General features: G+C 49.8%; 1 protein-coding gene across 1 annotated transcript in view; it reads left to right on the forward strand.

Annotated features, from left to right (window-relative positions):
• DDX46 (DEAD-box helicase 46) overlaps window positions 1-24,663 on the forward strand; it is a 1,041,144-nt gene that overhangs the window by 666,137 nt on the left and 350,344 nt on the right. Inside the window, exon 14 of the mRNA XM_085617987.1 lies at window positions 2,255-2,419. Coding sequence (XP_085474113.1) covers window positions 2,255-2,419 — 165 coding nt within the window. The remainder of the gene's footprint in view (window positions 1-2,254; window positions 2,420-24,663) is intronic.

Genomic DNA, 24,663 nt, shown 5'->3' on the forward strand with positions numbered 1-24,663 from the left:
CAGGTGTGAAGACTTAATGGTTAAATTGAGTTTAATGTCACTGGTGGACAAAGTGCAACTTTAGAAGTTGCCACTTAAGTTGACCAAGGTTTCCCGTGCCTGTTTACTGTTGTACTCTGGGTCTGTCCTGGAGACAGCTTTCTGCTTTCCTGGGGAGACATGCTACCCACACCCAGGGAGGATAATAATAGGGGCATGCCACTAGAGGAGGTGTTACCTATCTCAGACAGATAGCCACATGGGTGTTATTCCTAAAGGTGAGCTTTAAAAGCAAAGCCCCCTTTGAAGGGCATATGGGTAACACTTGGGAAAGGAGCTGCTTCATTGTTGAGGCAGAGACACTGGCACTAGGATCAGGAGAGGGAAACCACTTGCCAAACCAGTTTTACAGGGGCGGGTAGTCCCTTGGTGACCCCACCTCTGGGTTGGGATAGGGCGCTCTGGATGGCGAGAGAGAGGTTATGCTATTTCTGTAGTGTGTAGAATGGTGCATCCTAGAATATCCAGATGCCACACTTCCCAGTATGTGATTATCAGGAGGGAGGAAACCTGGTAGGTTATTAGTTTAGTCCATATTTTATCTATAATGTGTAACAGACTTAAAGCACCTCAAACTTTCATTTAGCGCTACAGATTTACACTAGGACTACCCATTCACATTAAAAGGCCTACCTCAAGTCTGTACCAATACTGAAGGATCCTTTCTGCGATAGACTACCTGTGCACAGATAACCTGGCTGGGAAAGATGGTAGTCTTGCACACGTGTTCAAGTGTATCCAGCCCAGAGGGGGCCCCCCCTTCCATTGGTTTAGTAGCTGCCTTATCTTAAACTGTGAATTTACCATTATTGAGACTCTGGAAGTGAGGCTCACTCAGAGTAAATGGACAAAAACTGATTAGTTACAAGTGAAAAATCCAGGGGACTAAATGAGTAGAACTCACTTTGCAACAGAAGGAAACTAATGAAACAACTGCTTCTCCTTTTATTTTAGAGGGCATAAACACCTACTCTAAAATAGATTACATGTTATCCCATAGGCCTGTGCCTTCCGATTGAGTGACACTAGGTACCTGACAATTGTAGAGGGGATGGGTTAAACTGAAAAGTCAAGCTTAAACACTTGGAAATGAGGACCAAGTGTTTGTAGACGACCTGCTAGCATTATCTGGACATTGCATTAAAGAGAAGGAGGAATGAGTCGCTGGTGGACACTGGGGAGTATATAAACCAGCTGTACTGGACCACCTGATCTCCCAGCCAGGACTTCAGCTTCTCGTGAAATTCAAGAAGAGAGTAGAGATCTCTCATGTGTTGTGGGAGGTCGTTCCAGGCTTTTAGGGCTAGGTACGAGAAGGCCTGCCCACTGCTCTGCTTTTGTGTATGTGCAGGTTGTGTGCTAGTGAAAGAACGGCAAAGCAGAGGTGTCAGGAAGGTTGGTGGAAGTAAATACAGCTTTTTAGATAGGCAGACCCAATGTGTTGGCAAGCTTTGTAGTTGTGGGTGAGGAGTTTGAAGTGTGTGCGCCTTTGTACCTGTAGCCAGTGGAGTTACCTAAGTTGTGGTGTGATGTGGGTTCGGCGTGAGCGGTTTGTGGACTAGTCTGGCTGCTGCCTTTTTGACAGTCTGTAGTCTTAGTGTGAGCTGGTAGTAATCCCTGCTTACAGGGCGTTTCCATAGTCTAGCCTGCTGCTGATTAGGGCTTGGGTGATCATTTCCCTGGTGTTATCCGGGAGCCACTTTTGAAGCAGGACCACTGTGTTGACTTGGGTTTTCATGTCTAGTTTGTTGTCTGTGATGATTCAGAGGTTTCTCGCTTGCAAGCGGGGTGTGGGGCCAAAGTCTGTGGGCCCACTAGATGGAGTCCCATGGCGAGTCGCTCTTCTGGAAGACTAGCACCCTGGTCTTGTCAGAGTTCAATTTGAAGCAATTGCATTTCATACAGGTGGCCACGTCACTTAGGTCTACATTGTCATAGGTTAGTTTTAAAGGAATGGTTCAATTTACCAAGCTGTTGCACTAATTTTGCAGTTTAGAGATAATTTTTGAGTCTTAAATTACTTTTACTATATAATTCAAAATTCTGTTTGAAAAACTTTTCTTTTTCATGTAGAATTGTAACAATCTAGGAAAATAATCTTTCATGGAAATCTACAATTAAATCAGCAGTTTATAAAAAACTTAGTGATTAAAGGATGGAATATTTCAAAATTTGTATATTTGCAATTGTAATTGAATGTGATATTTTCCAACAGGTTATGCGAATTGTAGACAATATCAGGCCAGACCGCCAGACAGTCATGTTCTCTGCGACTTTTCCCAGAGCTATGGAAGCTTTAGCTCGCCGAATATTAAATAAACCTATTGAGGTGCTTGTTGGAGGAAGAAGTGTGGTTTGCTCTGATGTTGTTCAAGAAGTGGTAAGTTAAACAACATACACATAAAATCCTGTTTGTATTGTAATTGCAGAACTATGCCATGTCCAGATTATTAAGTCCAGTATATCTATGCTTCCAGTACCCAGCAGTGAAGACATTTGATGGGGCTTCTTGGAAAATAAACCTGCAGATGTGGAATAATAAATCCTTGTAAAACAATAGGCGGGAGTTAGGCTGGATATCTGTTCATTTCACAGTTCAGCGTGGGTTTATGTTGTACAGTTGGAACTTAGACGTCAAGAGAATTGAGAACTGCAAATCAAGATAATGTTGCGGACCCACATCTGTAATCTTCTGTTTTGATAGATGATCACTTTTGCTTTTTTCATTAGTTAGTACCTGACTGAACTAGCTGATGCCTTTTGAGACATGTCTCTGACATATAGTGTTCGTAGCAGGTACAGCTTTAAATACACATGCGTAGCATACTCCTGCCCGCTAGTCTTGCACTCTGACTCTGACGTGGCTAGTTGTTTTTGTTAGACTCTTGAGTCACAAGATGTGGTCTGACTCCTCTTGGGGTATATGGTGCATAGGCATGAAGTAGATTGAGAAATTTGTTTTTTCTTAATTAAAAAATAAATAAATAAAGTTAACATTATATCAATCTATACATGGGATTGACAAGTCCATGACCTGCAAATATAATAAGCCATGTGGTTTGTTGCCATTTTCATATAACAAGACCACTTTTTCCAGACATTAGAATAGCTCGAAACCTAACTTATATGCAAGCTGTATTGAAAGTAAAGATAAAACCTCAGTCAATTATCATTTCCTTTGAAATAATGTTATTTGAGATCACTATCCTTATTCATTAACCATACACCTGTTCAACCTACTCAATCCATTAGTACAGTTCTATTCAGATTGTAAATATTATTTCTAGCTTATAAAGGAACATCACAATTATTTCTTCCCTACAACATGCAACTCTCTTCTCTCCATCAGTGAGTTCAAAGCATTTCACCATTACATCATAAATAAGTCTGTTTGGTAATATCGGTATGTCGCTCTTGTCATCTTGATCAGTAAAAAATGTGGTATTATCTTTCTTATATCTTCCTTGGTTTCCCTCACCAATGATTATTTTCCTGTTCACTTCATATATGCTTCCAATATTTAGTCATATATGGGAAGCTGGCTGTTTAGTTTAAAAATCAGTCCTTCATAAGATAAAACATTTATTTATCCCTCTACCCACTTTTTCATCGTTGGGGGTGTCTTTGTTATCCAGTGTCTTAGAATGCAGATTTTGGCACCATCAATGCTGAGTCCAGCCATATTTTCTTAAGTGTAGTTAATCGTTCAATGCCTCGTGTATTATGTAATGGGGCTAGTTCCAAAGCGGGTGTTGCAATCAGATTGCTGGTATTTGTTTGATGGTGGTACACCTTGTAGGAAACTAACGTTTTGTTGCAATTGTCACCCTCCACACGTTTTGCCCCCCTTTTTAGTTACTAGATGCTGTTTGTTTTTACCCTGACAATGCACTGAGGCCTGCTAACCAGACCTCAGTGCCAGTGCTCCTTCCTTAAAACAAAGTGATATCTAATTGTTTCACAATTGGCTTAGGACTTTAGTACCCCTGTAAGTCCCTTATAAATGGCACCCCAGGTACCTAGGTAACTGGTACTAAAGAGGGTCCCAAGGGGCTGCTGCTTATCTTATGCAACCGTAATTGACCCACACACAAATTCCACACAGACTGCCATTGTAGGCTGCGTGACATGGTGAAAAACATTTAGAAAGCATGAAATGGCACTGTGCCATACTTTGATACTGCATGGGCTATATGCAAGTCACCCCTTAGGCAGGGCATTATAGCACATGTGAGTACGGTGAGAGGCTGGCTTAGTATGTGATGCTCAGTTATGTAAGTGTAGCACCCTGCACTAATCCAGGCAACCCTTATGGTGATTTTAGCAGTCTTAGACAACCTTAGAAAACTCCCTAAGGGTTGCCTGGATTAGTGTCAAGTGCTACACTTACATAAGTGAGCACCATAATCTAAGCCAGCCTCTCACATTGATGTACAGCGGTTGGGATTCAAGCCTGCATTGTTTTACCAGCTAATCTAGGTGTGAATTAATTGAAAAATTATCACTAGCATTAGGTACATATAATATTTAGATAGACTTAGTAAGTTCTACTGAACTTATAGATTGGTTGACAAGGGTCTAGTGAAGCCCTTGCTCCAATCTTAGAAAGTTTTTTTTCCACTAGGGTAGGTAGGTGCAGCACCACACTACACCTAGGCATGTCTTTAATAGTGGGCCCCAATGAGGCCCAGTCTTCTAGATACAGTGGTCTTAAGTTCCAGGAACTTAGGATCCTGTGTACTTCTAGGAAGGTAAAGACAGGTAGCAATCCAACCATTAAGCATCTCTTAGAGGTGCTTATCCTAGATGATCTCCAGAACCCTGACAGGTCAGGGTATCAGGACAAAGTGGATGGAAATGCTCCAGAATATGGGGCAGGAGGGGTAACCCCCAGTGGCCCTAATTCTGAGCATGATCAAGAGGAGTCTGAGGACTCCACCTTGATGAACTCTTATCCAGGGGATAGGGCATATGGCACAGAGGGTGTCCCTAGAAGTAGGTCCCCCTTTACTCCTCCTGGGAGCATTCAAAGCAGACAGAGGAGATCTAGGTCTTTCTCTGCTGAGTCTAATTCTTCAGGACATTACATAAGGATCTCAGTCACTAGTCAGAGAGAGGGCTCTTGGAGAGGAAATACCACCTGATCAAACTTGAGAGAGCTAGACTCAAGCTCAGGCGAGATCAGTTGGCCCTTGATAAGGAGACGCTGGAAGTCCAAAAAGCTAGGAAAAATCTGGAATTAGATTCCCATGGTGGCAGTCCTCCTGTCCCTAGTCAGGGAAAACTCTTTTGATACTAGGAACCTGAGCAAGATAGTCCCTCCTTACCAGGAGGAGTGATGTCATCCAGGAATGGATCTCTGCTTTAGAGAGAGCCTGTCAAGTTCAAAAGGTCCCTCAAGGGCAGTGGGCAGCTATCCTGTGGCTCTCCTTTGCTAACAAAGGTAGAGATAAGCTCCTCTGTTAGAGAAGAGGATGCTGACAATTCAGTTCTGAAGAGTGCACTCATTGATGGGTTTGGCTTAACCACTGAATAGTACAGGATTAAGTTCAGAGACACCCAAAAGGTACACACCCAGGACTGGGTAGATTTCATTGGTAATGCTATTAAGGCTCTGCAAGGCTGGCTTCATGGAAGCATGGTACAGGACTATGAAGGATTGTTCAGTTTGATAATGAGGGAGCACATCCTTAACTGTCAGAACTAACATTTGCATCAGTACCTGGTGGACTCTGATCTCTCCCCAAGAATTTGGAAAGAAGGCAGACAAAATGGTCCGCACCAGGGTCAAGCAGAAAAATCATGGCAATGGAGGTGACCTGAAGAAGCAAGATTCTTCTAAATCTCAGGTAAAGGTGGGGACAAGGGTAAAGACAAAAAGGAGTATTCTTAAGGTCCACAAAAACCTGCATTGGAGGAGGGAGGGCTGTCCCAAAATTCCAAGAAAGGCAAAAAGAAACCTTGGTGTTATTTATGTAAAGTACAGACCCATTGGGCAAGAGATGCTGATTGTCCAAAGGCCAAGGAACCTACTACCACTCCTTGCACCAGTACAAGTGGTAGTACAGCAACCAAGGGATTTGTTGAGTTAACCTTGGGTGGGTTCTGGCCTAGTCAGAACTCCAGCTCGGGTTGTTCTAGTAGTCTGTGATTGTGGCATTGATCCTGCCACCTTACTGGTTAGTCCCACTAACTTGGACAAGTACAGGCAATAGCTTTCAGGGACACAGGGGGCAGTGTCACCATGGTGACAGAGAAACTTGTGTCCCCTGAACAAATCATACTTGGACAAATGTACCAAGTAACCAATGCTAGCAATGTCAGGACTGATCTTTGGCAGTTGTGAATCTCAGCTGGGGACGAGTAACTGGACTTAAGAGAGTTGTGAGATCTCCAGACCTACCTGTAGATTGTTTGTTGGGCAATGATTTACATACTTCAGCCTGGTCTGAAGTATAGTTGAGAACTCATGCTGAAATGATGGGCATTTCTGCCAGTCTCAGTCACGAGGGCTCAGGCCAAACAGCTCGGCACTGAAGGAGCACTGGATCCTGGAAAATGGACCAGATTGCTCCTAAGCGAAGGAGCAGGAAGGGTTAGGAATTATCCTCCTACCTAAGTCCCAGTGATGATCAGTCTCCTGAGGGGGTTGATCTCAGTTCCTGTGAAGGAACTGTCCCAGAGGCACTTGGGTCTGACCAGGCTAAATTCTTAGGGGCAGGGGGCCCTGCCAGGGTAAACATGAGTTTGGAGCAGCAATCCTGCCCCTCTCTTGAACCACTCAGACAGCAAGCTGCTGCTGAGAAAGGAGGGAATGTCAGTAGATCCCATAGGATCTATTGGGAGAGACCCCAAACCTGGTGCCACCAGGAGGTTGGTAATACCTTAGATGTTCAGGGGTTTTCTTCTCTCCCTGGCACATGGCATTCCACTTTCAGGACACCTTGAGCAAAGTAAGACTTGGGACAGGCTTGTTCCTCATTTTCACTGGCCCCATATGTCAGACGACACCGATAAGTTTTGTCGCTCCTGTGTCACTTGCCAAGAGTGGTAAGACTGGTAGCACTACAAAGGCCCCCTATTTCCGCTTCCAGCGGTTGGGGTTCCCTTTGAGAGGGTAGAGATTGACCTTGTTAATCCCTTGAACCCTCCAACTGCATCTGGACAGTTTCATCCTGGAGGTGGTGGACCATGCCACTAGGTATCCAGAAGCAATTCCCCTTAGCACCACTGCAGCTCCTGTAGTGGTCAGGGCCCTCCTGGGAATCTTTTCCAGAGGGGGCTTCCCTAAGGAGGTCCTAACAGACAAGAGGCACCAACTTCATGTCTAGTTACATAACTGCAATGTGGAATGAGTGTGGAGTAAACTATAAGTTTATCACGCCCTACCATCCACAGTGTAATAGGCTTGTTGAAAGGTTCATCGGACTTCCAAGAAAAGCTTAGGCAAAAAATGGGCTGTCTTACTACCCTGCCTTCTCTTTGCGTACAGAGAGGTTCCTCAGAAGGGGGTTGGCTACAGCCCATTTGAACTTCTGTTTGGACATCCAGTTAGTGGTCCATTGTGTCTAGTTAAGAAGGGCTGGGAGCAACCTCCTAAACAGGATATTGTGGACTATGTCCTTGGCCTGCGTTCACGCATGGCTGAGTACATGAAGAAGGCCAGTAAAAACCTGGAGGCCAGCCAGGAGCTTCAGAAAGCGTGGCATGACCAAAAAGCTGTCCTGGCTGTTTACCAGCCAGGCCAGAAGGTGTGGGTGTTGGAGCCTATGGCCCCAGCAGCTCTCTAAGACAAATGAAGTGGCCCTCACACAATCTTGGAACAGAAAGGTGAGGTCACCTACTTGGTGGACCTGGGCACTCCAAGAAGACCTCACAGGGTACTTCATGTGAACCTCCTGAAGCCTTTTGTAGACAGGGCTGACATGAGTTTGCCCTTTGCAACTGATGAGGGACAGGAGGAAGAGAGTGACCCTCTCCCTGATTTCCTCTGTCAGAACCCTGTTGATGGGTCAGTGGACAGAGTAGCCTTGGCAGGCAGCCCCACTGGCCAACAGCAAGATGTTGCAGGAGGGTCCTCAATCAGTACAAGCATATGTTTTCTCTGACACCCAGTCAAACCACCTCATGTACCCATGAAGTGGACACAGGTGATGGTCTGCCAGTAAAGAACAACATGTTTGTGGCATGTGAGCTGTAGATCACATGCTTTGCATAAGATCGCAATCTAATGATGAGTCCGGATGTGTGCACTTTGTTTTTCTCGAAGAAGTTTTCCCTAGTCATGAGGTAGGGGACTCCTCCCTTAGGTGATAGTGTGTTTACACCACATCGAACAGGATGGCTAGTACATTAGCCTGTCAAGGCAGAGAGCCCATTTGGACCCAGAACAGCATGCAAGGAGGCGTGTTGCACCTCCAGGCTACCTGAAGTGAACACAAAATTTGAATTTTACCATTTTGGTTGTGGTAAAATTATGGACTCTGGGACAGGGTGATGCACAGGAAGTGGGCGTCTAAGAGGTGTAGTGACCCCAGGGGTAAGTAGCCCATTGGCTACTACTCTTCATTCCCCTTAACACCCCTAAACTGAGTATTTAGATGACTCCCTGACACCATCACATCCGATTGGTCTGCCTGGAAGTAGTAAGAAGGACAAAGAGCCCACAATGTGAGAACTGAGGAACAGCAAATGACTTGGCGCCAGCCTGCCTGCTGTCCCTTTTAATTGCACAGACTCAGTTCGCCCAGAAAGCGGTATCACCTCTAAAAGCTGTGGAAGAATGAACCACGACTTCACCTGGCCAGCAACATCTCCCATGGAGCAGAGGAGCTGCTTCCCTTCACGTTTGCAGGCACCAACGGACCAACACGAGCCTCTGCCAGCGCAACCCCGCTGGACAAAGCAGTAGTGCACTCGAGCCCCCGGACCCGTGTTGCCATGAACCGACAGTACCCCTAGGCATAGAGACCCTCCAGAGCTAAGACCCCCCTTGGGTTTAACCAGACTGCCCCCCCAGTCCCAGCCTGCAGCCTCTGTCTGCAGGAAAGCAGGAACCGCAAAAGCCTCTTGAACACCATAACCCGACACCTGGAAGTACCCCTGCATTCGAGCCCCGGAGTCCAAGGAGAAGTGGATCAACTGTGCCCATGGAGTCCTGAAACCCTCCATGGCTGAACCCCCTTTCGGTTTGGCAGGACGGGCACCCTAGCTCACACCTGCAGCCAGTTTTAGTAGGTCACCTTCAATCTGCGAGTGTCTTCCGGAGCGCGACCCCGCCAGAGAAATCACCACTTCAGCAGATACCAGCAGTGTCCTTACGTGCCTGAGCATCTCAAGGACTGAGACCCCCTATGGGTTCACCTGGACTGGCCCCCCAGTCCCTGCTTGCAGCCTCTTTGTAACCTGACTGTTCGTAATTGACTTCAGCGGGGCAACAGATACCGAATCGCACCTCTGCACCCAGACACCCCGGAGCTGACCAAGGTGACCTGTTGATGCTGCCTTGGATCTTGCCCCATACATACCTTAAGTCCTGAAGAGCAGTCCCGTAAGTCCCTGCTAAGTTCCCGTATGCAGTATGTTTTTTTCCCATAGGATAAAATTACCAACATTACCGTTTTGAAAGATACAAGTTCCAGTGTACTCTTTCATACTGAAACTGTGATACCTCCCCCGATGCAAGTGTATTTCTGTATACTTTCGTAACTGTGATACCTCAAAAGAAAGTACTTACCCAATTACGTAGTATTTGGTGTTCAAAATATGTATAACATAAGTGTTACTTTTCCAAATCGGTGTGGATCTCCTTTTTGAGTATGTATCGTTCATTTACTCTGTATGTACTGCAAATGTCTAACACTCCTCTCTGATCAGCCTAAGGCTGCTCAACCACACTACCCTAAATAGAGCACATTGGGATTACTAGCGCAATCCCCTGTCAACTCATAAGGGATCCCTAGACTATTTACACAGCATACCTCTTTTTGTTTTACTATATAAAGAGCCAGCTTCCTACAGACCTGTTTCTAGAAAGATAACATTATCACAATGAAATAGAATAAAGGTCATTGCCACTCTTGGAGTGTTTTCCTGCCGCTCATAATATTTGATTGGACTATCAATTTGCTATAGTTGCGTAGGAGGTATCGTAGGTGGCAGTATTCTCAATACATAGTTAAAACAAGCGGTAACCACCATCTTTGTTTTGAAGTTTTCTCTAATACAGAACTATAGGTTGTTCCTGTAGGAAAGTGGATTATTATGTGATGTGGTTGTAAGGCCTCGCCATGTAATAATGTCACAATATCCATCCAGTCCAGTTAGGTTCTTAGTTAAAACCTTTAGCTCAGTCCTGGGTAGTGGTGGCACAAAGCAGTCAGACGTAATCAAAGGAACAAGTGTACAGCATTTAGAATACCAAAACTGTTAATTAGCAAGAAGCATGACACAATAAAACTCTGACACCACTTTACAATAAGAGTATATTTAGTATATGTTTAGCTTCAAATAGGCACCAAAATGGCAATAATTATTCAAGGGAAACAAGAGATATGATTAAAAAAAAAACTTCATATATTATTGTTTATGAAAGATACACGTGGATTCCTTACCTTAGAATATCCCCAGGCGTCAGACTGGATCCGAAAAGTTTTGCTAGCAGTACCCCTGCGCGTCAGTAGGTGGCGTCGTGCGGTGATGACGTCACGGAGACTACTTAGGTGCCACCCATGCGCACTGACGGTAGTTCTTTCTTTTCCCGCTCCAGCAAGCGCAGATCCGGTTAGAGCATGTACCGTAGTCACTTTTTGACTACTCTTTTGAGGCTTTTTGTCTCCCCTTTTTTCTCCTGGTGCACGTAGGGATGCCTGGGTTTAAGTCTTGTGGGGCCTGCCGTCACAATATGTCAGTAGCGGACCCCCACGATGTCTGCCTCTACTGCCTGGAGACCGGCCACGACTCCCGGTCCTGCCAGGATTGTCGGGCCATGGCCCCGAAAGCCTTGAGTGAGCGGTGCCGGAAGCTACTGGAGGCCCGGCTCTCGTCCCCGTGCCGTTCCAGATCCAGGGACCGTTCCCGGGATCGCTCGCGGGGTCGCAGTAGTCGTTCCTCGGGCTCCAAGTCTTCGCCCTCGGATTCCAGTAAGCGACGTCATAAAAAGAAGTCGAAGAAGCGTGCTCGCTCTCAGACGGCCCCCCGTCGTTCCTCGGATGTGGACGAGGGGGACAGGGGCTCTGCGCTTGTGGCTCCTTTGGAGCCTGGGAGTCCCGCGGCCTACCCGCATTACGCGGGTCTGTCGGCTACTCCCGAACAGGTGCAAGAGTTTCTTGCCACCATGGACCGCCTTTTTAGGCCTCGGGCTCCCACCGGCGTGCCTTCGGGCCCCGCGGTCCCATGTCCAGATCCTGTTGGGCCGTTGACGCCACCGGCGCATTCAGCTTCGTGCGCCGTTGGCGCCGGCGCCACGAGGTCCGGCGATTCCGGCCCCAGCGCCGCCCTCGGCTCCGCCACTGCAGTGGGTGCCATTCGTTCCGCCCTTGCCCCGGTTCCAGGACCATTTTGCTCCTGCCTGGGATCCGCATTGGGAGACGGCGCCAGCCCGGTTTCCGACGCTGTATGTTCCTTCTCCGACTCCGGCTCTGCCGCAGCGGCCGCTTCCTCCTGCAACGGAGGTGGAGGAGGACTGGGAGGGGTCCGATGACCCGCTTGCCCGTCAGTGTGACTCCAAGCAGGACTGGGTGGACGACCTGGAGGACGCAGGCGACCTCTGTCTCCTCTGACCCGGGGTTTGCCTCTCCTCCCCCTACTATGGAGGAGGGCGCTTCCTACACGATGGTGCTCCGTCGGGCGGCTGAGGTCCTCAATTTCGACCTACGGTGGCCCTCAAGACTAATCTCCTCACTGAGGTGCTCCAGACGGCGTCCACTTCGTCGGAGCCCCTGCTTCCCTTCAGTGACGCCCTCACTGACGTCTTGTTGGGCACTTGGTCGAGGCCGGCCACAGGGGCTCCTGTGGATAAGAATGTCGCCAGGCGTCACTCCCCGGTGCCTGGTGACCCCGCGTTTCTGACCACTCATCCTACGGCTGAGAGTCTGGTCATCCAGGCCTCGACGTCGCAGAGTGCCTTTCCCACGGCTCCGCCGGATAAGGACTCTAGGAAGCTGGAACAGTTCGGAAAGCGGTTGTTCTCTTCGGCCAGCTTGGGACTGCGGTCGGTGAACACCGCCTGCTTGTTGGGCCGCTGTTCCCACGCGGTGTGGGATACGGTTGCTCAGGTGTTGCCTCAGTGTCCTGAGGAGGTCCACGCTGTGCTGTCCCAAGCAGTTGCTGAGGGTAAAGATGCGGCTAAGTTCGCCATTTGGTGTGGTTTGTACACCGCTGACTCACTCGGCAGGGTGATTTCTACGACGGCGGAGCTTCGTCGCCACGCCTGGCTGAGATCCACGAGGTTCTTGCCTGATGTTCAGATCACGCTCATGGACATGCCCTTTGATGGCACTCACCTGTTTGGCGATAAGATTGACCGTGCTCTGGAGCGCTTTAAGGGCTCGCGGGCCATGGCCAAGTCCTTGGGTCTTTTTGCAAAAGGCCCGGCCACTCCTGGGTTTCGTTCCTTTTGTGGCCATGGCAGGGGCGCCCAGACACGTTGCTTAAGCAAGCCTGTGCAGGACCAGCCTCACGCGGACGCGGCTTCCGCAGGGGCAGTCTGGGAATCAGCGTGGGGGTCAGTCCACCTCCGCCCCCGCTGCTTCTACCTCCAAACCTTCCTAATCTGAGCTTTGTGGAGCACCCCACGCCGGTGGGAGCAGGATCCGCCACCACCTCCCCCACTGACGCGATATCACATCGGACTAGTGGGTGTTGCAGATCATCCGCAGGGGTTATTCTCTACCCTTTCAGTCCTCCCCTCCAGCCATGCCACCTCGGTGCCACCGCATGTCAGGGGATCTCTAGGTGCTTCTCCAGCAGGGAGTCACGGCCCTCTTGGCCAAGGGGCCCATTGAGCGCGTTCCTGGGCCAGAAGTAGGACATGGTTGTTATTCCCACTACTTTCTGGTCCCCAAGAAGGACAGAGGGGGCCTGCACCCCATCTTGGACCTCAGGAACGTCAATCGCTTCCTCCGGAAGGAGAAGTTCGAGATGTTGGCTGCCCTAGACCCTGGAGACTGGATGGTAGCGTTGGACTTGCAGGACGCATATTTTCACATCCCTGTCCTGCTGGCCCACCGGCGTTACCTGCGGTTCACTGTAGGCCAAGAGTGTTTTCAATTTGCCGTGCTCCCCTTCGGCCTTACCAGCGCCCCTCGGGTGTTCGCGAAAGTGTTGGCGGTGGTCGCAGCTCATCTGCGCAGGTCAGGGGTGTCAGTCTTTTCCCTACCTCGATGACTGGTTGTTGAAGGCAGGCTCGCCCCAGACAGTCTTCACCCACCTTCAGACTACGGCCGACCTCCTGCATTTGCTGGGGTTCTCCATCAACGTGCTGAAGTCGCACCTGAGTCCCTCTCAGTAGCTCCCCTTCATTGGAGCGGTTCTGGATTCGACGCTGTTTCGGGTTTATCCTCCTGAGCAGCGAGTCCGGGATATTTAGGCTATGATTATGATCTTTCAGCCTCTGTCCCGGGTTTCAGTCAGGATGACCCTCCGGCTCCTGGGCCTGATGGCCTCCTGCATCCTGCTTGTGCAACATGCCAGATAGCATATGCAGGCTCTGCAGTGGGACCTGAAGTTCCAGTGGGCACAGCATCAGGGCAACCTGTCCAATCATGTCCAGATCTCGGAGGGCACTGCACGACAATTGCATTGGTGGCTCACGAATCGCGATTGAGTCAGTGGCAGATCCCTCTCCCTTCCCCAACCGGAGCAGACCGTGGTGACCGATGCGTCCCTCCTGGGATGGGGAGGCCACTTGGGAGAGGCGGAGATCAGCGGACTCCGGCGAAGTCCCGGCTCCATATCAACCTTTTGGAGCTGCGGGCGATCCGAATTGCACTGAACGCATTCCTTTCCTCTGTCCGGGGAAGTGTGGTGCAGGTGTTCACGGACAACACCACCACTATGTGGTATTGCAACAAACAGGGTGAGGTGGGGTCCTGGACCCTATGTCAGGAGGCTCTGCGCCTCTGGACATGGCTGGAACATCATGGCATTGCCTTGGTGGTTCAACACCTGGCAGGTTCTCTGAACGCCAGGGTGGACAAACTCAGCTGCTGGTGCTTGATGGATCACGAATGGCGTCTGAACTCTGACGTGGCGCAAGGTCTCTTTCAGCAGTGGGGAGAGCCTTGGTTAGATCTATTCGCCACCGAAGAGAACGCGCAATGTGAACAGTTCTGCTCGTTGGAATTTCCAAGGTGGCACTCGCTAGGCAGGCAGAGTGCTGAAGAAGATTCGGCGCGACCGGCCCAAGTAATCCTTGTGGCTCCGGATTGGGCACTAAGATACTGGTAGCCTGAGCTACTCAGTATGGCGATCGATCCCCCGATCCGACTGCCTCTTCGGGAGGATCTTCTGTCGCAGCAGCAGGGGATGATCCTCCACCCGAACCTGTCCAGCCTCCACCTCCATGCGTGGAGATTGAGCAGCGACAGTTGACAGCTTTCGATCTTCCTCCCGAAGTCTGTGATGTCATTCTGGCAGCCAGGCGTCCCTCCACTAAAACGGTATACGCCTGCAAGTGAAACAAGTTATTGGCATGGTGCACAGCAAAGGCTGTGGATCCCCTTTCTGCCCCTCTTTCTGAAGTTCTTCTGTTCCTTCTTTCTTTGTCCCAGCAGGGCTCTGCTCTGGGCACTATCAAAGGTTATCTTTCGGCCATCTCTGCCTTTTTGAGACTTCCAGATCAGCCTTCTCTCTTTAGGTCCCCGGTTGTTAACCGTTTCCTTAAAGGCATTACGCACACGTTTTCTCCTGTGTCGTTCATCATGCCCGAATGGGACTTGAATCTCATTTTGACCTATCTGATGTGCGCTCCTTTCCAGCCCCTTCATACCCGTCCTTTGCGTCTTCTTACTCTTAAGATGGCTTTTCTGGTCGCTATCACCTCTGCCAGAAGAGTGAGTGAGCTCCAGGCTATTTCCTGCAAACCCCCTTTCCTTTCTGTTCATCCGGACAAGGTGGTATTAAGGACCCGTCCTTTTTTGCTGAAGGTGGTCACGCCCTTCCACATCGGGCAGACCATCACTTTGCCTACCTTCTTTCCACCTCCGCATCCTTCGAGGTAGGAAGAGAGGCTCCACCGTCTGGACCCGAAACGTGCGCTCGCATTCTATCTAAAGCGTACCCAGCAGTTCCGGGTGGACGACCAGCTCTTTGTTGGCTACGTGGGCGCCAAAAAAGGTCGGGCTGTGCACAAACGGACCATCTCTCAGTGGGTCGTTCTGTGCATTAAAGCATGTTACTCCTTGGCTAAGAAGAAGCCTCCTGTGGGGCTGCGTGCCCATTCGACCAGGGTAACTGCAGCCACTACTGCCTTGGGACGCGGTGTTCCCTTGCAGGACATTTGTCAGGCAGCTACGTGGGCCTCGCTGCACACGTTTACCAAGCATTACTGCCTTTACAGTCCGGTCCGGAGAGACGGCTTCTTTGGCTGTTCTGTTCTCCGTGACTTTCTGGTGTAATCCTGTTTGCAGACCCACCACCGGGGTTGATATCGCTGGGGTATCTATTCTAAGGTAAGGAATCTATCACTAACGTGTCTCTTTCAGATGCACAAGTTACTACTTGTGTAATGATATATCTATACCATTCAGCTTTACCTTGTATACTATTCATGTCAGATCCTTTGAAATGCAGGACCTATATTTACTACTTGCACCCTTGGTTCACACCACAAAGTTTTTGCCCAGCACCACCAACTCCTTAAAATTGTCAGTTGAAATTGAACCTCTAGCTGTAATGTTAGCAAAAGTCTGTACATACCGCCGGTACTGTTGCCTTGCTCCAACCGCTACATCCTTCTCCACTATGCCCTTTTACTGTGCTCCTAATTCCTGCAATCCTTTACCCAGCTTCTGAACAATACCCCTTTTGCTACCTGACTGGACTCTTTCCTGCTCATAACCTAAAATGGAAAGCAACTTATTAATGTTTGTTCCAATCCACATGACCACATGGCTTTGCAGCAGCTGCGGTCTTTGGCTCGCCTCCAAAACGTGTGCCTTCCTACCAGCTATGTCCTTAGAGCGACCCCATGCTCCTTCCTCCATGCGTCCTATGTTTCTTTTACTATCCTTGAAATTATTTTTTGGCCCTGCTGCATGCACTTACGTTGCTCTCAGTACCAATTGATCCCTGTTTTACCTGTCCATATTTGTCACTGGGTTGTACCTAATTGTGCCCAGGCTACACACACTTTACTTTCCCTATGCCCTATAGCCGAATATTTTTCTTTGTTTTAATACTGTGATCAGTTGAGAATCTTTGGAGAAAAACTCCCTCTGTTTAACGTTTAATCTTCTACCGTGTTTGCCCTCTTTTTAGAACAACCTTGGCCCGTCCTTCCAATTTCAATACTGGTATTACAGTATGGAAACTCCACTAGAAATCATCTTCTAGCACCCGTTTAGCAAGCTTGTGACCCCTAACAATGCCCGTATGTGTAAACGCTTTTGTTTGCATAAACCTCCAACCTTTTATGACCTCCCAAATACCCTCTATAGTATATGCAACGCCTCACTCCCCTGGACCTGTGTTGCACTGGTGGGGGGATGGGGGGGAGAAAGAGCAAAACTTTGAAACATACAAAGTTTTGAAAAAAGAAGCTGAATTTGATTGCTTCCTAAATTCCATACAGGATGTAAATATTTTGATACAGTAAACACCACGCACACATTGGAATCTGTTCTACAAATCCTTAGAGCCACCATCCACATAATTATTCACATGAGCTGGCATAAGGGAATAATGGTCCATTTCAATCCAGGTTTGCTGTATTTGCTGCAGGAAAATAAGAAATATTCCTAGCTCTTTCATGTAGTTGCAAAGCAAGCAAATGGGAGATTAGGTTTGTAGAAGAAAATCTTGAGGTAGAAAGAGGCCAAGGGTAGAATACCCAACCTGAGTTTAATATATAATGCTCTGGTTGCCAGTAGATTATTATAATTAAAAAAATTCTTCGTACAAAATGATCACTCATGAAAGATAAAAAGTGATCTGAAAGGCTCCTGGGCAAAGGAGAAGCTCCCTATACCAAGTTTCTAGTATCTGATAGAGACATCTAGCCGCAGATTCCTTAACTTTGAATTATCCCCAGGCGTCAGACTGGATCCGGAAATTCCCACAATACCTCCAATCCCATTGTGATTAAAGAGGGCTTTACTTAAGCCTCCCATGGTAACTTGGATGCAGTTGGCCTAATCAAAACTTCACACGAAGCTCATTCACTGACCAAATAGACTCCCACCATAGGAGTGATTTCAGATTGACTATTAAATGAATAGATCTTAGATCTAAGTTGAGCCTTAAGTGAAGAGTCCAAGAATTTGTTACTCTGCAAAAGTGATTTCATGAATTTATTTGCAACATTTAAAAGCATTTTCGCCTTGTATCGGAGACTACTAGCCGCAGATTCCTTAACGTAGAATTATCCCCAGGCGTGGGACAGGATCCGGAAAATTCCTGCCACGGCATCTCTGCGCACCGGGGGCAGCACCATGCAACCCCGCCCTGACGTCGTCCGCGGACGTGACATCTGCGAGGTCACACAAGTCGCACGCCGGCACGCTGACATCAGTTTTCCTTCTTGTCCGTGTGCAACACGGATCCGGAATATGTTCCCTTGACCTGTTTTCAGGCGTCTTTTACCGCCTTTGGGCTGGGAAAAGTGTGCGATGCCTTCGGGCTTCAAGACATGTGCATCTTGTGCGCGTCAGATATTGGCGACTGCCCCTTAACCTATTTGTATGTGGAGTTTGGGCAAGCACCATGATTCTACTGACTGCGAAGCTTGTTAGCATCTTAAGCCGAAGTCCCGGCGGGAGCGCTGGATGAAATTGCTTTCGGCCCGCTTGTCCAGGTCGGTCTCGTCGCAGCGTCCGTCTCCTACCTCGGAAGGGTCCAGAGGCCGCCTTTTCCGGCTGCGGCATCGTCCTTCACCGAGGCCCCACGGGCGTCGATCTCATGCCGGTAAGTCCCGCAGCTTGCCACCAAGGCCCTGTCCTTCTGCTGAGGGTGCCGGTTCCTCTCGGGACGTGCGCCCGTTCCTCTCGGGACGTGCGCCCGTTCCTCTCGGGACGTGCGCCCGTTCCTCTCGGGACGTGCGCCCGTTCCTCTCGGGACGTGCGCCCTCGCCCATCGCCACCCTATCTGCCCTTTCCTGGTGTTGGGGTGACAAGGGCCCAGTTGAAGGCCTACACTACGGTCCTGCAGGCTTCTTTGCCCCCCCTCCTCTTCCTGAGACGTCCGTGGATCCCTCGCCTTGCGCAGGGCCTTCTGCGGACTCGCCGGCAGCTTCGCCCCCGGTGCAGACTAGTTCGGCTTCAGGTTTTGGAGGTGTGGTGTCGTCTAGGTGCGACCCTAAGGGGTTCCCCTCTTCGGTCCTCTCGGCAAAGCCCCACGGGGTTCCCTGCGGTTTCGCAGGAGGTCACCAGGACTCACGGCTTGTCCCAGAGTCCCCCTTGGTCCTCTGGGCAGGCGGCTGTCTTCCCGGAGGTTGAGCTGACGCCTGTCCGGCGTCGTCTGCTTTCCTCCCCAGCCCTGGCCGCGGGTCAAGGCCGGGTTCTGGGGCGCCTCCCCAGGCCTCTCTCGGTCCTCAGCGCAGGCGGCTGCCTCGTCGAAGGTCGAGCTGGCGTCTTTTCGGTGCCGTTCATTGGATGCTTCGGCTCTGACCCCGCCCCCATCTCCGATGAGGTGTGTGGTGGTGGAGGTCGACCCGGCGCCCCTGGTGAACACTTCGGTGCCGATTGGGGACTCACAGTTGCCCGTGGTGGATTTCCCACCGACGTCGGATCGTTGACTCTTCCCCAGATGTCCCTTCCTCTCCGGAGGATTGTCGTCTCCTGGTCTCCTCTTCCCCTGAGACTGGACGCTACATTGTTGCTTTTTCCCCGGCGGCTTCCAGGGCGGGTTCTACGCCGTCTCCGCGTCCACAGCCCCGGGACCCGCTCTTCCACTCCCTTCAGTTGTCTGCCCCGCAGGCTTCTCCGCCTTCTCCGGAGGCCCCTCAGGCCCCTCACTCGTCCATGGGTCTTCCATCCTACAGGGGCTGGCCTTTTCTTCCTCCAGCAGGGAACGGGGACGGGTGACTTGGTATGCAGCCTTTGCCCACAGAAGAGTTGCTTCCCCCCCCTATGACGCCCTACGGAGGAGTGTGTGGCCTTTGTCCGGGCCATTTCCACAGCCACCGCCATTTTGCAAATGGGCAATCCGGTCACTCCACTCCCAACGGACCACTTGTTGGAGGTTATCAACCAGGGCTCTGGTGGAGGGGAGCCGCTTCTCCCATTTGAAGCTTCGCTCCACAACTCTATTCTGGGGGCGTCCTGCTACGGGGGATCCGGTGCCTCAGCCACTCCTTCACTGCCTCTGTCCTGCCCCGCACGATCCAGTCGGACTTTTTTCCAACCCATCTGCCCAGGGCCCTGTCCTGTGGCCTGCTTTTCCCTCCTTGCCTTCGGTGCTGCTCCCGCCGTCAAGAGAGGCCTGGTGGTTGGACTCCTGGGGGTGTAACATTTTCGCCTCCACTAGTGCCGCTCTGCGTGCGCTCAACACGCTTTGTGTGTTGGCCAGGGCTACTTCCGACCTGTGGGATTCCGCGGAGTCCCTTCTGTCTAGCTCCCAAGAGGGTGCCCGCGCTGATCTGCGGCACCACGTGCAGGATGGTCGGATGTTGGCTACATTTATTCTCCGTTCGGCCTTGGACGTGTCTGATTCTCTCGGCCACGCTACGGCCCTTCGCCACCCTGCTTGGTTGAGGGATGGCATCTTTCCGGAGACTGTTCGGGAGCGTCTTGTTGACCTGCCTTTTGATGGGACTCTGTTTAACACTCTTGCGGACTCTGCTATTAAGCGACTCCTTCCGGGGCTCCACCCCCCACCCCCCCTCCGTAAGCTTTGGCTTGTCGGTCCTTCGCTGTCTTATGGGAGGCGTTTATCCCACCTTTCTTTTTGGGGCCATGTGTGTCGGTTGGCCCGTTTGTGTGCTGTGTGCGGCTTGGAATGCCTTCAGGGTCCTTCAGTTGGCCCCACTGTTCTTTTGGCTGCTGGTTCAGCCCTTCAGCATTGTGGTGAGTGATTTTGGCTGTTAGTGCAGCTGTATAGGTCCTCAGGTTGGACCTTCTGTGTATTTTTGGCTGATTGGTAATCAGTCTGTGGTGTTTTCCACAGGTCTTTTATGTTCTGGACCTCTGCTGCGGGTTCCCTAAGAGCGGTTTCCCTGTTTTGTTTTGGGACGAGTCATACCCTAGGTGGGGTACAGGTTGGCTATTGTATAGCTCTGTCTGAAGCTGGGCGGTTGTGGATACCTTTTCTGTTCCCTCACGTTTTCCTGGCTTCACTGTATACCACTTGGTGCGGTGTCTCGCTCTTTTCTTCCGCTTTAGCGCGGCTTGCGCTGCTCCAGGATCTGTCCCTCTCCGTATCCGATGGTGTTTCTACCCTTCTTCTACTGGGTTTGCCTGTCATCCTTTTTGCATTCCCTCTTCGGCCTCTGGATCGCCAGACCGATTTTGTCATGCTGTTTACAGAGTTGTGTCTTGGTGTTTCCACCCTGTCTCCGTCGTACTCTGCATCCAGACCGGTCGGTGGCGTCGGAATAAATTATACCACACGACGAGATCTGAGAAGATTCTTACACCAAGACTTTTATATCCTTCTACATTGACGTCACCCCCCCCCCCCCCAGAAACCCTATGTGGTTTGGAATTATCACCACATCAAAAAATACTTTGTTCGCATTAACTAGCCTTGAGAAAGTCGTGGGACTACCACCGATTTACGACGAAACACGTGTTGGCTGTAGAGGACTACTCTTGAAGACTTGCATTTATTAAACGAAACTTGATAGAAGAGAGAATAACCACTAAGTGTCCATTATTTATGTTTGTACTCACAGTTTCCACCATGTACTAAAGTCACCTCAATAACTGATAAGACGTGTGCTAGGGAATGTTATCTGTTCTCATAAAACTTATGTTTGCCTTGGGGAGTTAGGTGGTTCTCCCCTCCTTTTAGCACCGTTAAACGATTGATCGAATCATAATATTTTGTGTGAAGATTCCACGTGGCGCCAATATACCTAAAACATAACACCACTGTCCGGTTAATCTCTCATTGGGCCTCTGCCTTATGTTCTGGGGAGGCTAGGTTGTTCCTGGTGTTTTCCTGGGTTCTGGTTGCCGGCTTTCAGTCTGTACTACATGTGTCTCTTGATCTTCTGGCTGGTCCCACTTCTCTTCGTGGGCCGGGTGGTGCTACTGGGACGGTCCTTCTCTAGTGCTTGTTCTGGGGTTCCCTTGCCTCTGTCTTAGCCTTGCGCTCGGCTTGTTCTGGGCACGCTGCTTCCTTGTATTTGCCGGCTGTCTGCTGCGCACGCCTGGTTATCCCGGTCCACCTCCGAGGTCCTCAGCGTGTCAGCGTGTGCTCCTGCCCCTTGCTTTGCTGGAGCTTTGCGCGACTGTGTCTTCCTTCTCACATCTGCGCTCATCGGCTGTGGACCCGTTCCTGCCTTGATCCCTGCCTCGGGAGAGACACCCGTTCAGCTGTCCTTTCGCTGGGTGTGTTCTCCTGAGGCGGGCTCTGCCTCCGATCCTCCTCTTCTCCTTGGAGTTGAGGGTGGTTCTTTTCTTCTCCTGGTACTCGTTGGGTGCTGTCTGTCCCTCTGGGTTTTCTGGCAGACGCCCTTTGCTCCTCGGGTGTAGGCTTCTGGTATCCTGGCCTTCCCTTCTCCTTGTTCTTGCTACTTCTGCTTGGAGGGGGCTGGGCCGTCCTTCCTGTTCCTAGGCCACATCCCCTGTTGGGGGCCCTGTGTTCTTCCAGGCTGGTGTGGTTCTCTCGCACCCCTTCTCCCCTCGGAGTATGGCTAGGGTTTCTATTCTACGTTAAGGAATCTGCAGCTAGTAGTCTTTATCAGATGTGCAAGTTACTTACCTTCGGTAACGATGTATCTGGTAGAGACGATTGTAGCCGCAGATTCCTTCACGGCCCGCCCTTCCTCCCCGTTTCTGCAAGGACCTTTCAGCTTGGTCTTATGCGCTTGCCTCCCTCTGGGTGGCATTTATCTTATGAGGGTGCTCTTTCTCTTCCTCCCTGGCGGGATGCTTTGTTCTCTTTATTGTTCCGCTCCTTCCTTTCTGGTACTTGGACGGTGGGTTCATCTGTACTGTTGCATCCTTGCACCCTGGTTCTTCCAGTGTGGGGCCTACTCATAATCTTTTTCCTTTTTTCGTTGCTTGGGGATTCGGACTCCTCTGGGTTGGGGTCTCTTGGCTGTGCCTCAGCCCTTCGCCTTTTACAGGGGATACGACACTCCTTGCTGGTGTTGTCTTATGGTGATTGTCGTTCCTCCTCTGTTCTGGTCTTGTCGCCCTTCACTGTTTGAGGTTGTGGTTGCTGACTTTCTGCCGTCTGCCCTGACATTTTACTCGTGTCTTTCTGTCTCCAGGGGGGATATCGCCTTCGCTTGGCGGTGTTGCTTCTCGGAGCAGTGCTCTGCTCCTTCCTTTCCATGACTTTCAGTAACCCAGTGCTTGGTACGGTCCCTCATGCTGCTGTTCCTCACCATTCGCTCCTTTCCTTTTTGTTTCACTGATTTTTTCGCACACTGTTCCCATACTCTCACAGTTTTGTTTGTGATGGCTCCGCGTTGTGGGGTGGAAAAGTTCTCATAAGAAAACTGACATCAGTGCGCGGGGGTGGGACTTGTGTGACCTCGCTGAAGTCACGTCCGCGGCCGACGTCAGGGCGGGGTCGTGTGGTGCTGCCCTTGGCGCGCAGAGATGCTGTGACAGGAATTTTCCGGATCCAGTGTCACGCCTGGGGATAATTCTACCAGATACATCGTTACCGAAGGTAAGTAACTTGTACAATAGTCCCATAACTCAGAGCCATATCTCACTTTTAGCAATTTGGACCAAGTATGTGAATCAGACAATCTAATATCTTGGTAAATTCATTGATCCTCTAGAGAGAATAATCAACCTTGCTAAATGATCTTCCTAAGGCCCATGGGAATTGAATACCATAACTTTTTTTTTTAGCAATATTGATTTCTAAGCTATGGTGAGCACAGAAAAAGGTCAATATTTTCAAGTGGGTCCTAAGTCCCATTGGGAGTTTAGAGAGTAACAGTGTGTCATCCGCAAATAAGTGCCAATACCATATGTGCAGCTCATAAAAAGGGAGTCACAAACACAATTCATTATAGTGTTAAGCTAGACATTGATGAAAAGTACAAATATGGTAGAGGTAAAGACACGCCCTTGTGAAGGTCTTGCTCAACCTTTATTAGTTCTCACGTGCACAGCGCATGCGCGGTTAGCGAAATCTCCTGTAAAGATCAAAATAAGGGTGTTTAAAGCCTCTTCATTATTTACCATTTGTTACATTTCTTGTTACTCTCATTTCCTTGCTTTCAGTTGGTTAGGTTGTGCAGTTTCCTCTTGGTTCCCCGTCTCCTTTTGTGGGTTTGTGTTTTCTCTGGAGCATGGACCCAGCACCTCTTCTTTTTGGGGTGTTCACCTGCTGCTGCTTTCGTTGCTGGAGCTACTTGTTTGTGACTGCTTGTTTTTTTTGTAATGGCGCTAAATGTTCTCCAGACTTTTCTTTACAAACTGGCCCTTGTTTAATCAGCTTTGTGTGGCTTGCTGTATTCTGACCACCACACTGCACTCTCAGAATTGCATATCACGCACGTTCCTAGGTTTTGCTCTTGTTTTCTACTGAGTTTTCGGGCACTGTTTCCCCTCAGAGTAAATTTTTGATGTTTGTGATTCAGCAGAATGGTTTCTTCATTTAGACACTGTGGGCTGAATTAGGATGTCAGGCATCCCTGCAGATTTGAGACCGACCGACCTCGGGTCGCTGGTCCGAAAGTTCAATTATGATGCGACCGCAAATGGTGCAGTCGCAGACTCCCATTTCCCTATTGTCTATCATGCGGAGGTCGGAAACCGGAAGCAGCACAAGCTCCCATAGAAAATAGGAGTCACTGTAAATCCCTGCAGGGATTTTTGGAGGGGCACCATAGATGCCCCCTCGGCCCACAGCCGGAGGCCGCAGTAGAAAGGAAGCCCTGTTATGGGGCACCCAAAGTCGCTTTCCGACAGCCTTTCCATGTTGGAATGCCTGTTATTAAATGCCAGTCGTAATCCGACATCATAATACCCACAGCGAAAACGCAGTCTGTAAGGGATTATGTTTTGGTTTCCGACTGGCGCCTTGAGCCCATCGAAAGCTGGCTGGAAAGACCAGCCGCTTTAAATTCCAACCGCCGTAATCTGAATACGGTGATCAGAAGTCAAACCAAGGATGACGGTTGAAAAGCGTGTGTGTGTGTGTGTGTGTGTGTGTGTGTGTGTGTGTGTGTGTGTGTGTGTGTGTGTATGTATATATATATATATATATATAGTCACTCGTAAAACCATAGGTTTCAGGGGTGTTATAGTTAGCTGGACATTTCACTCGTACAAA

This window comes from Triturus cristatus, chromosome 7, assembly GCF_964204655.1.
Source record: "Triturus cristatus chromosome 7, aTriCri1.1, whole genome shotgun sequence".
In the NCBI taxonomy this organism is placed as follows: Eukaryota; Metazoa; Chordata; class Amphibia; order Caudata; family Salamandridae; genus Triturus; species Triturus cristatus.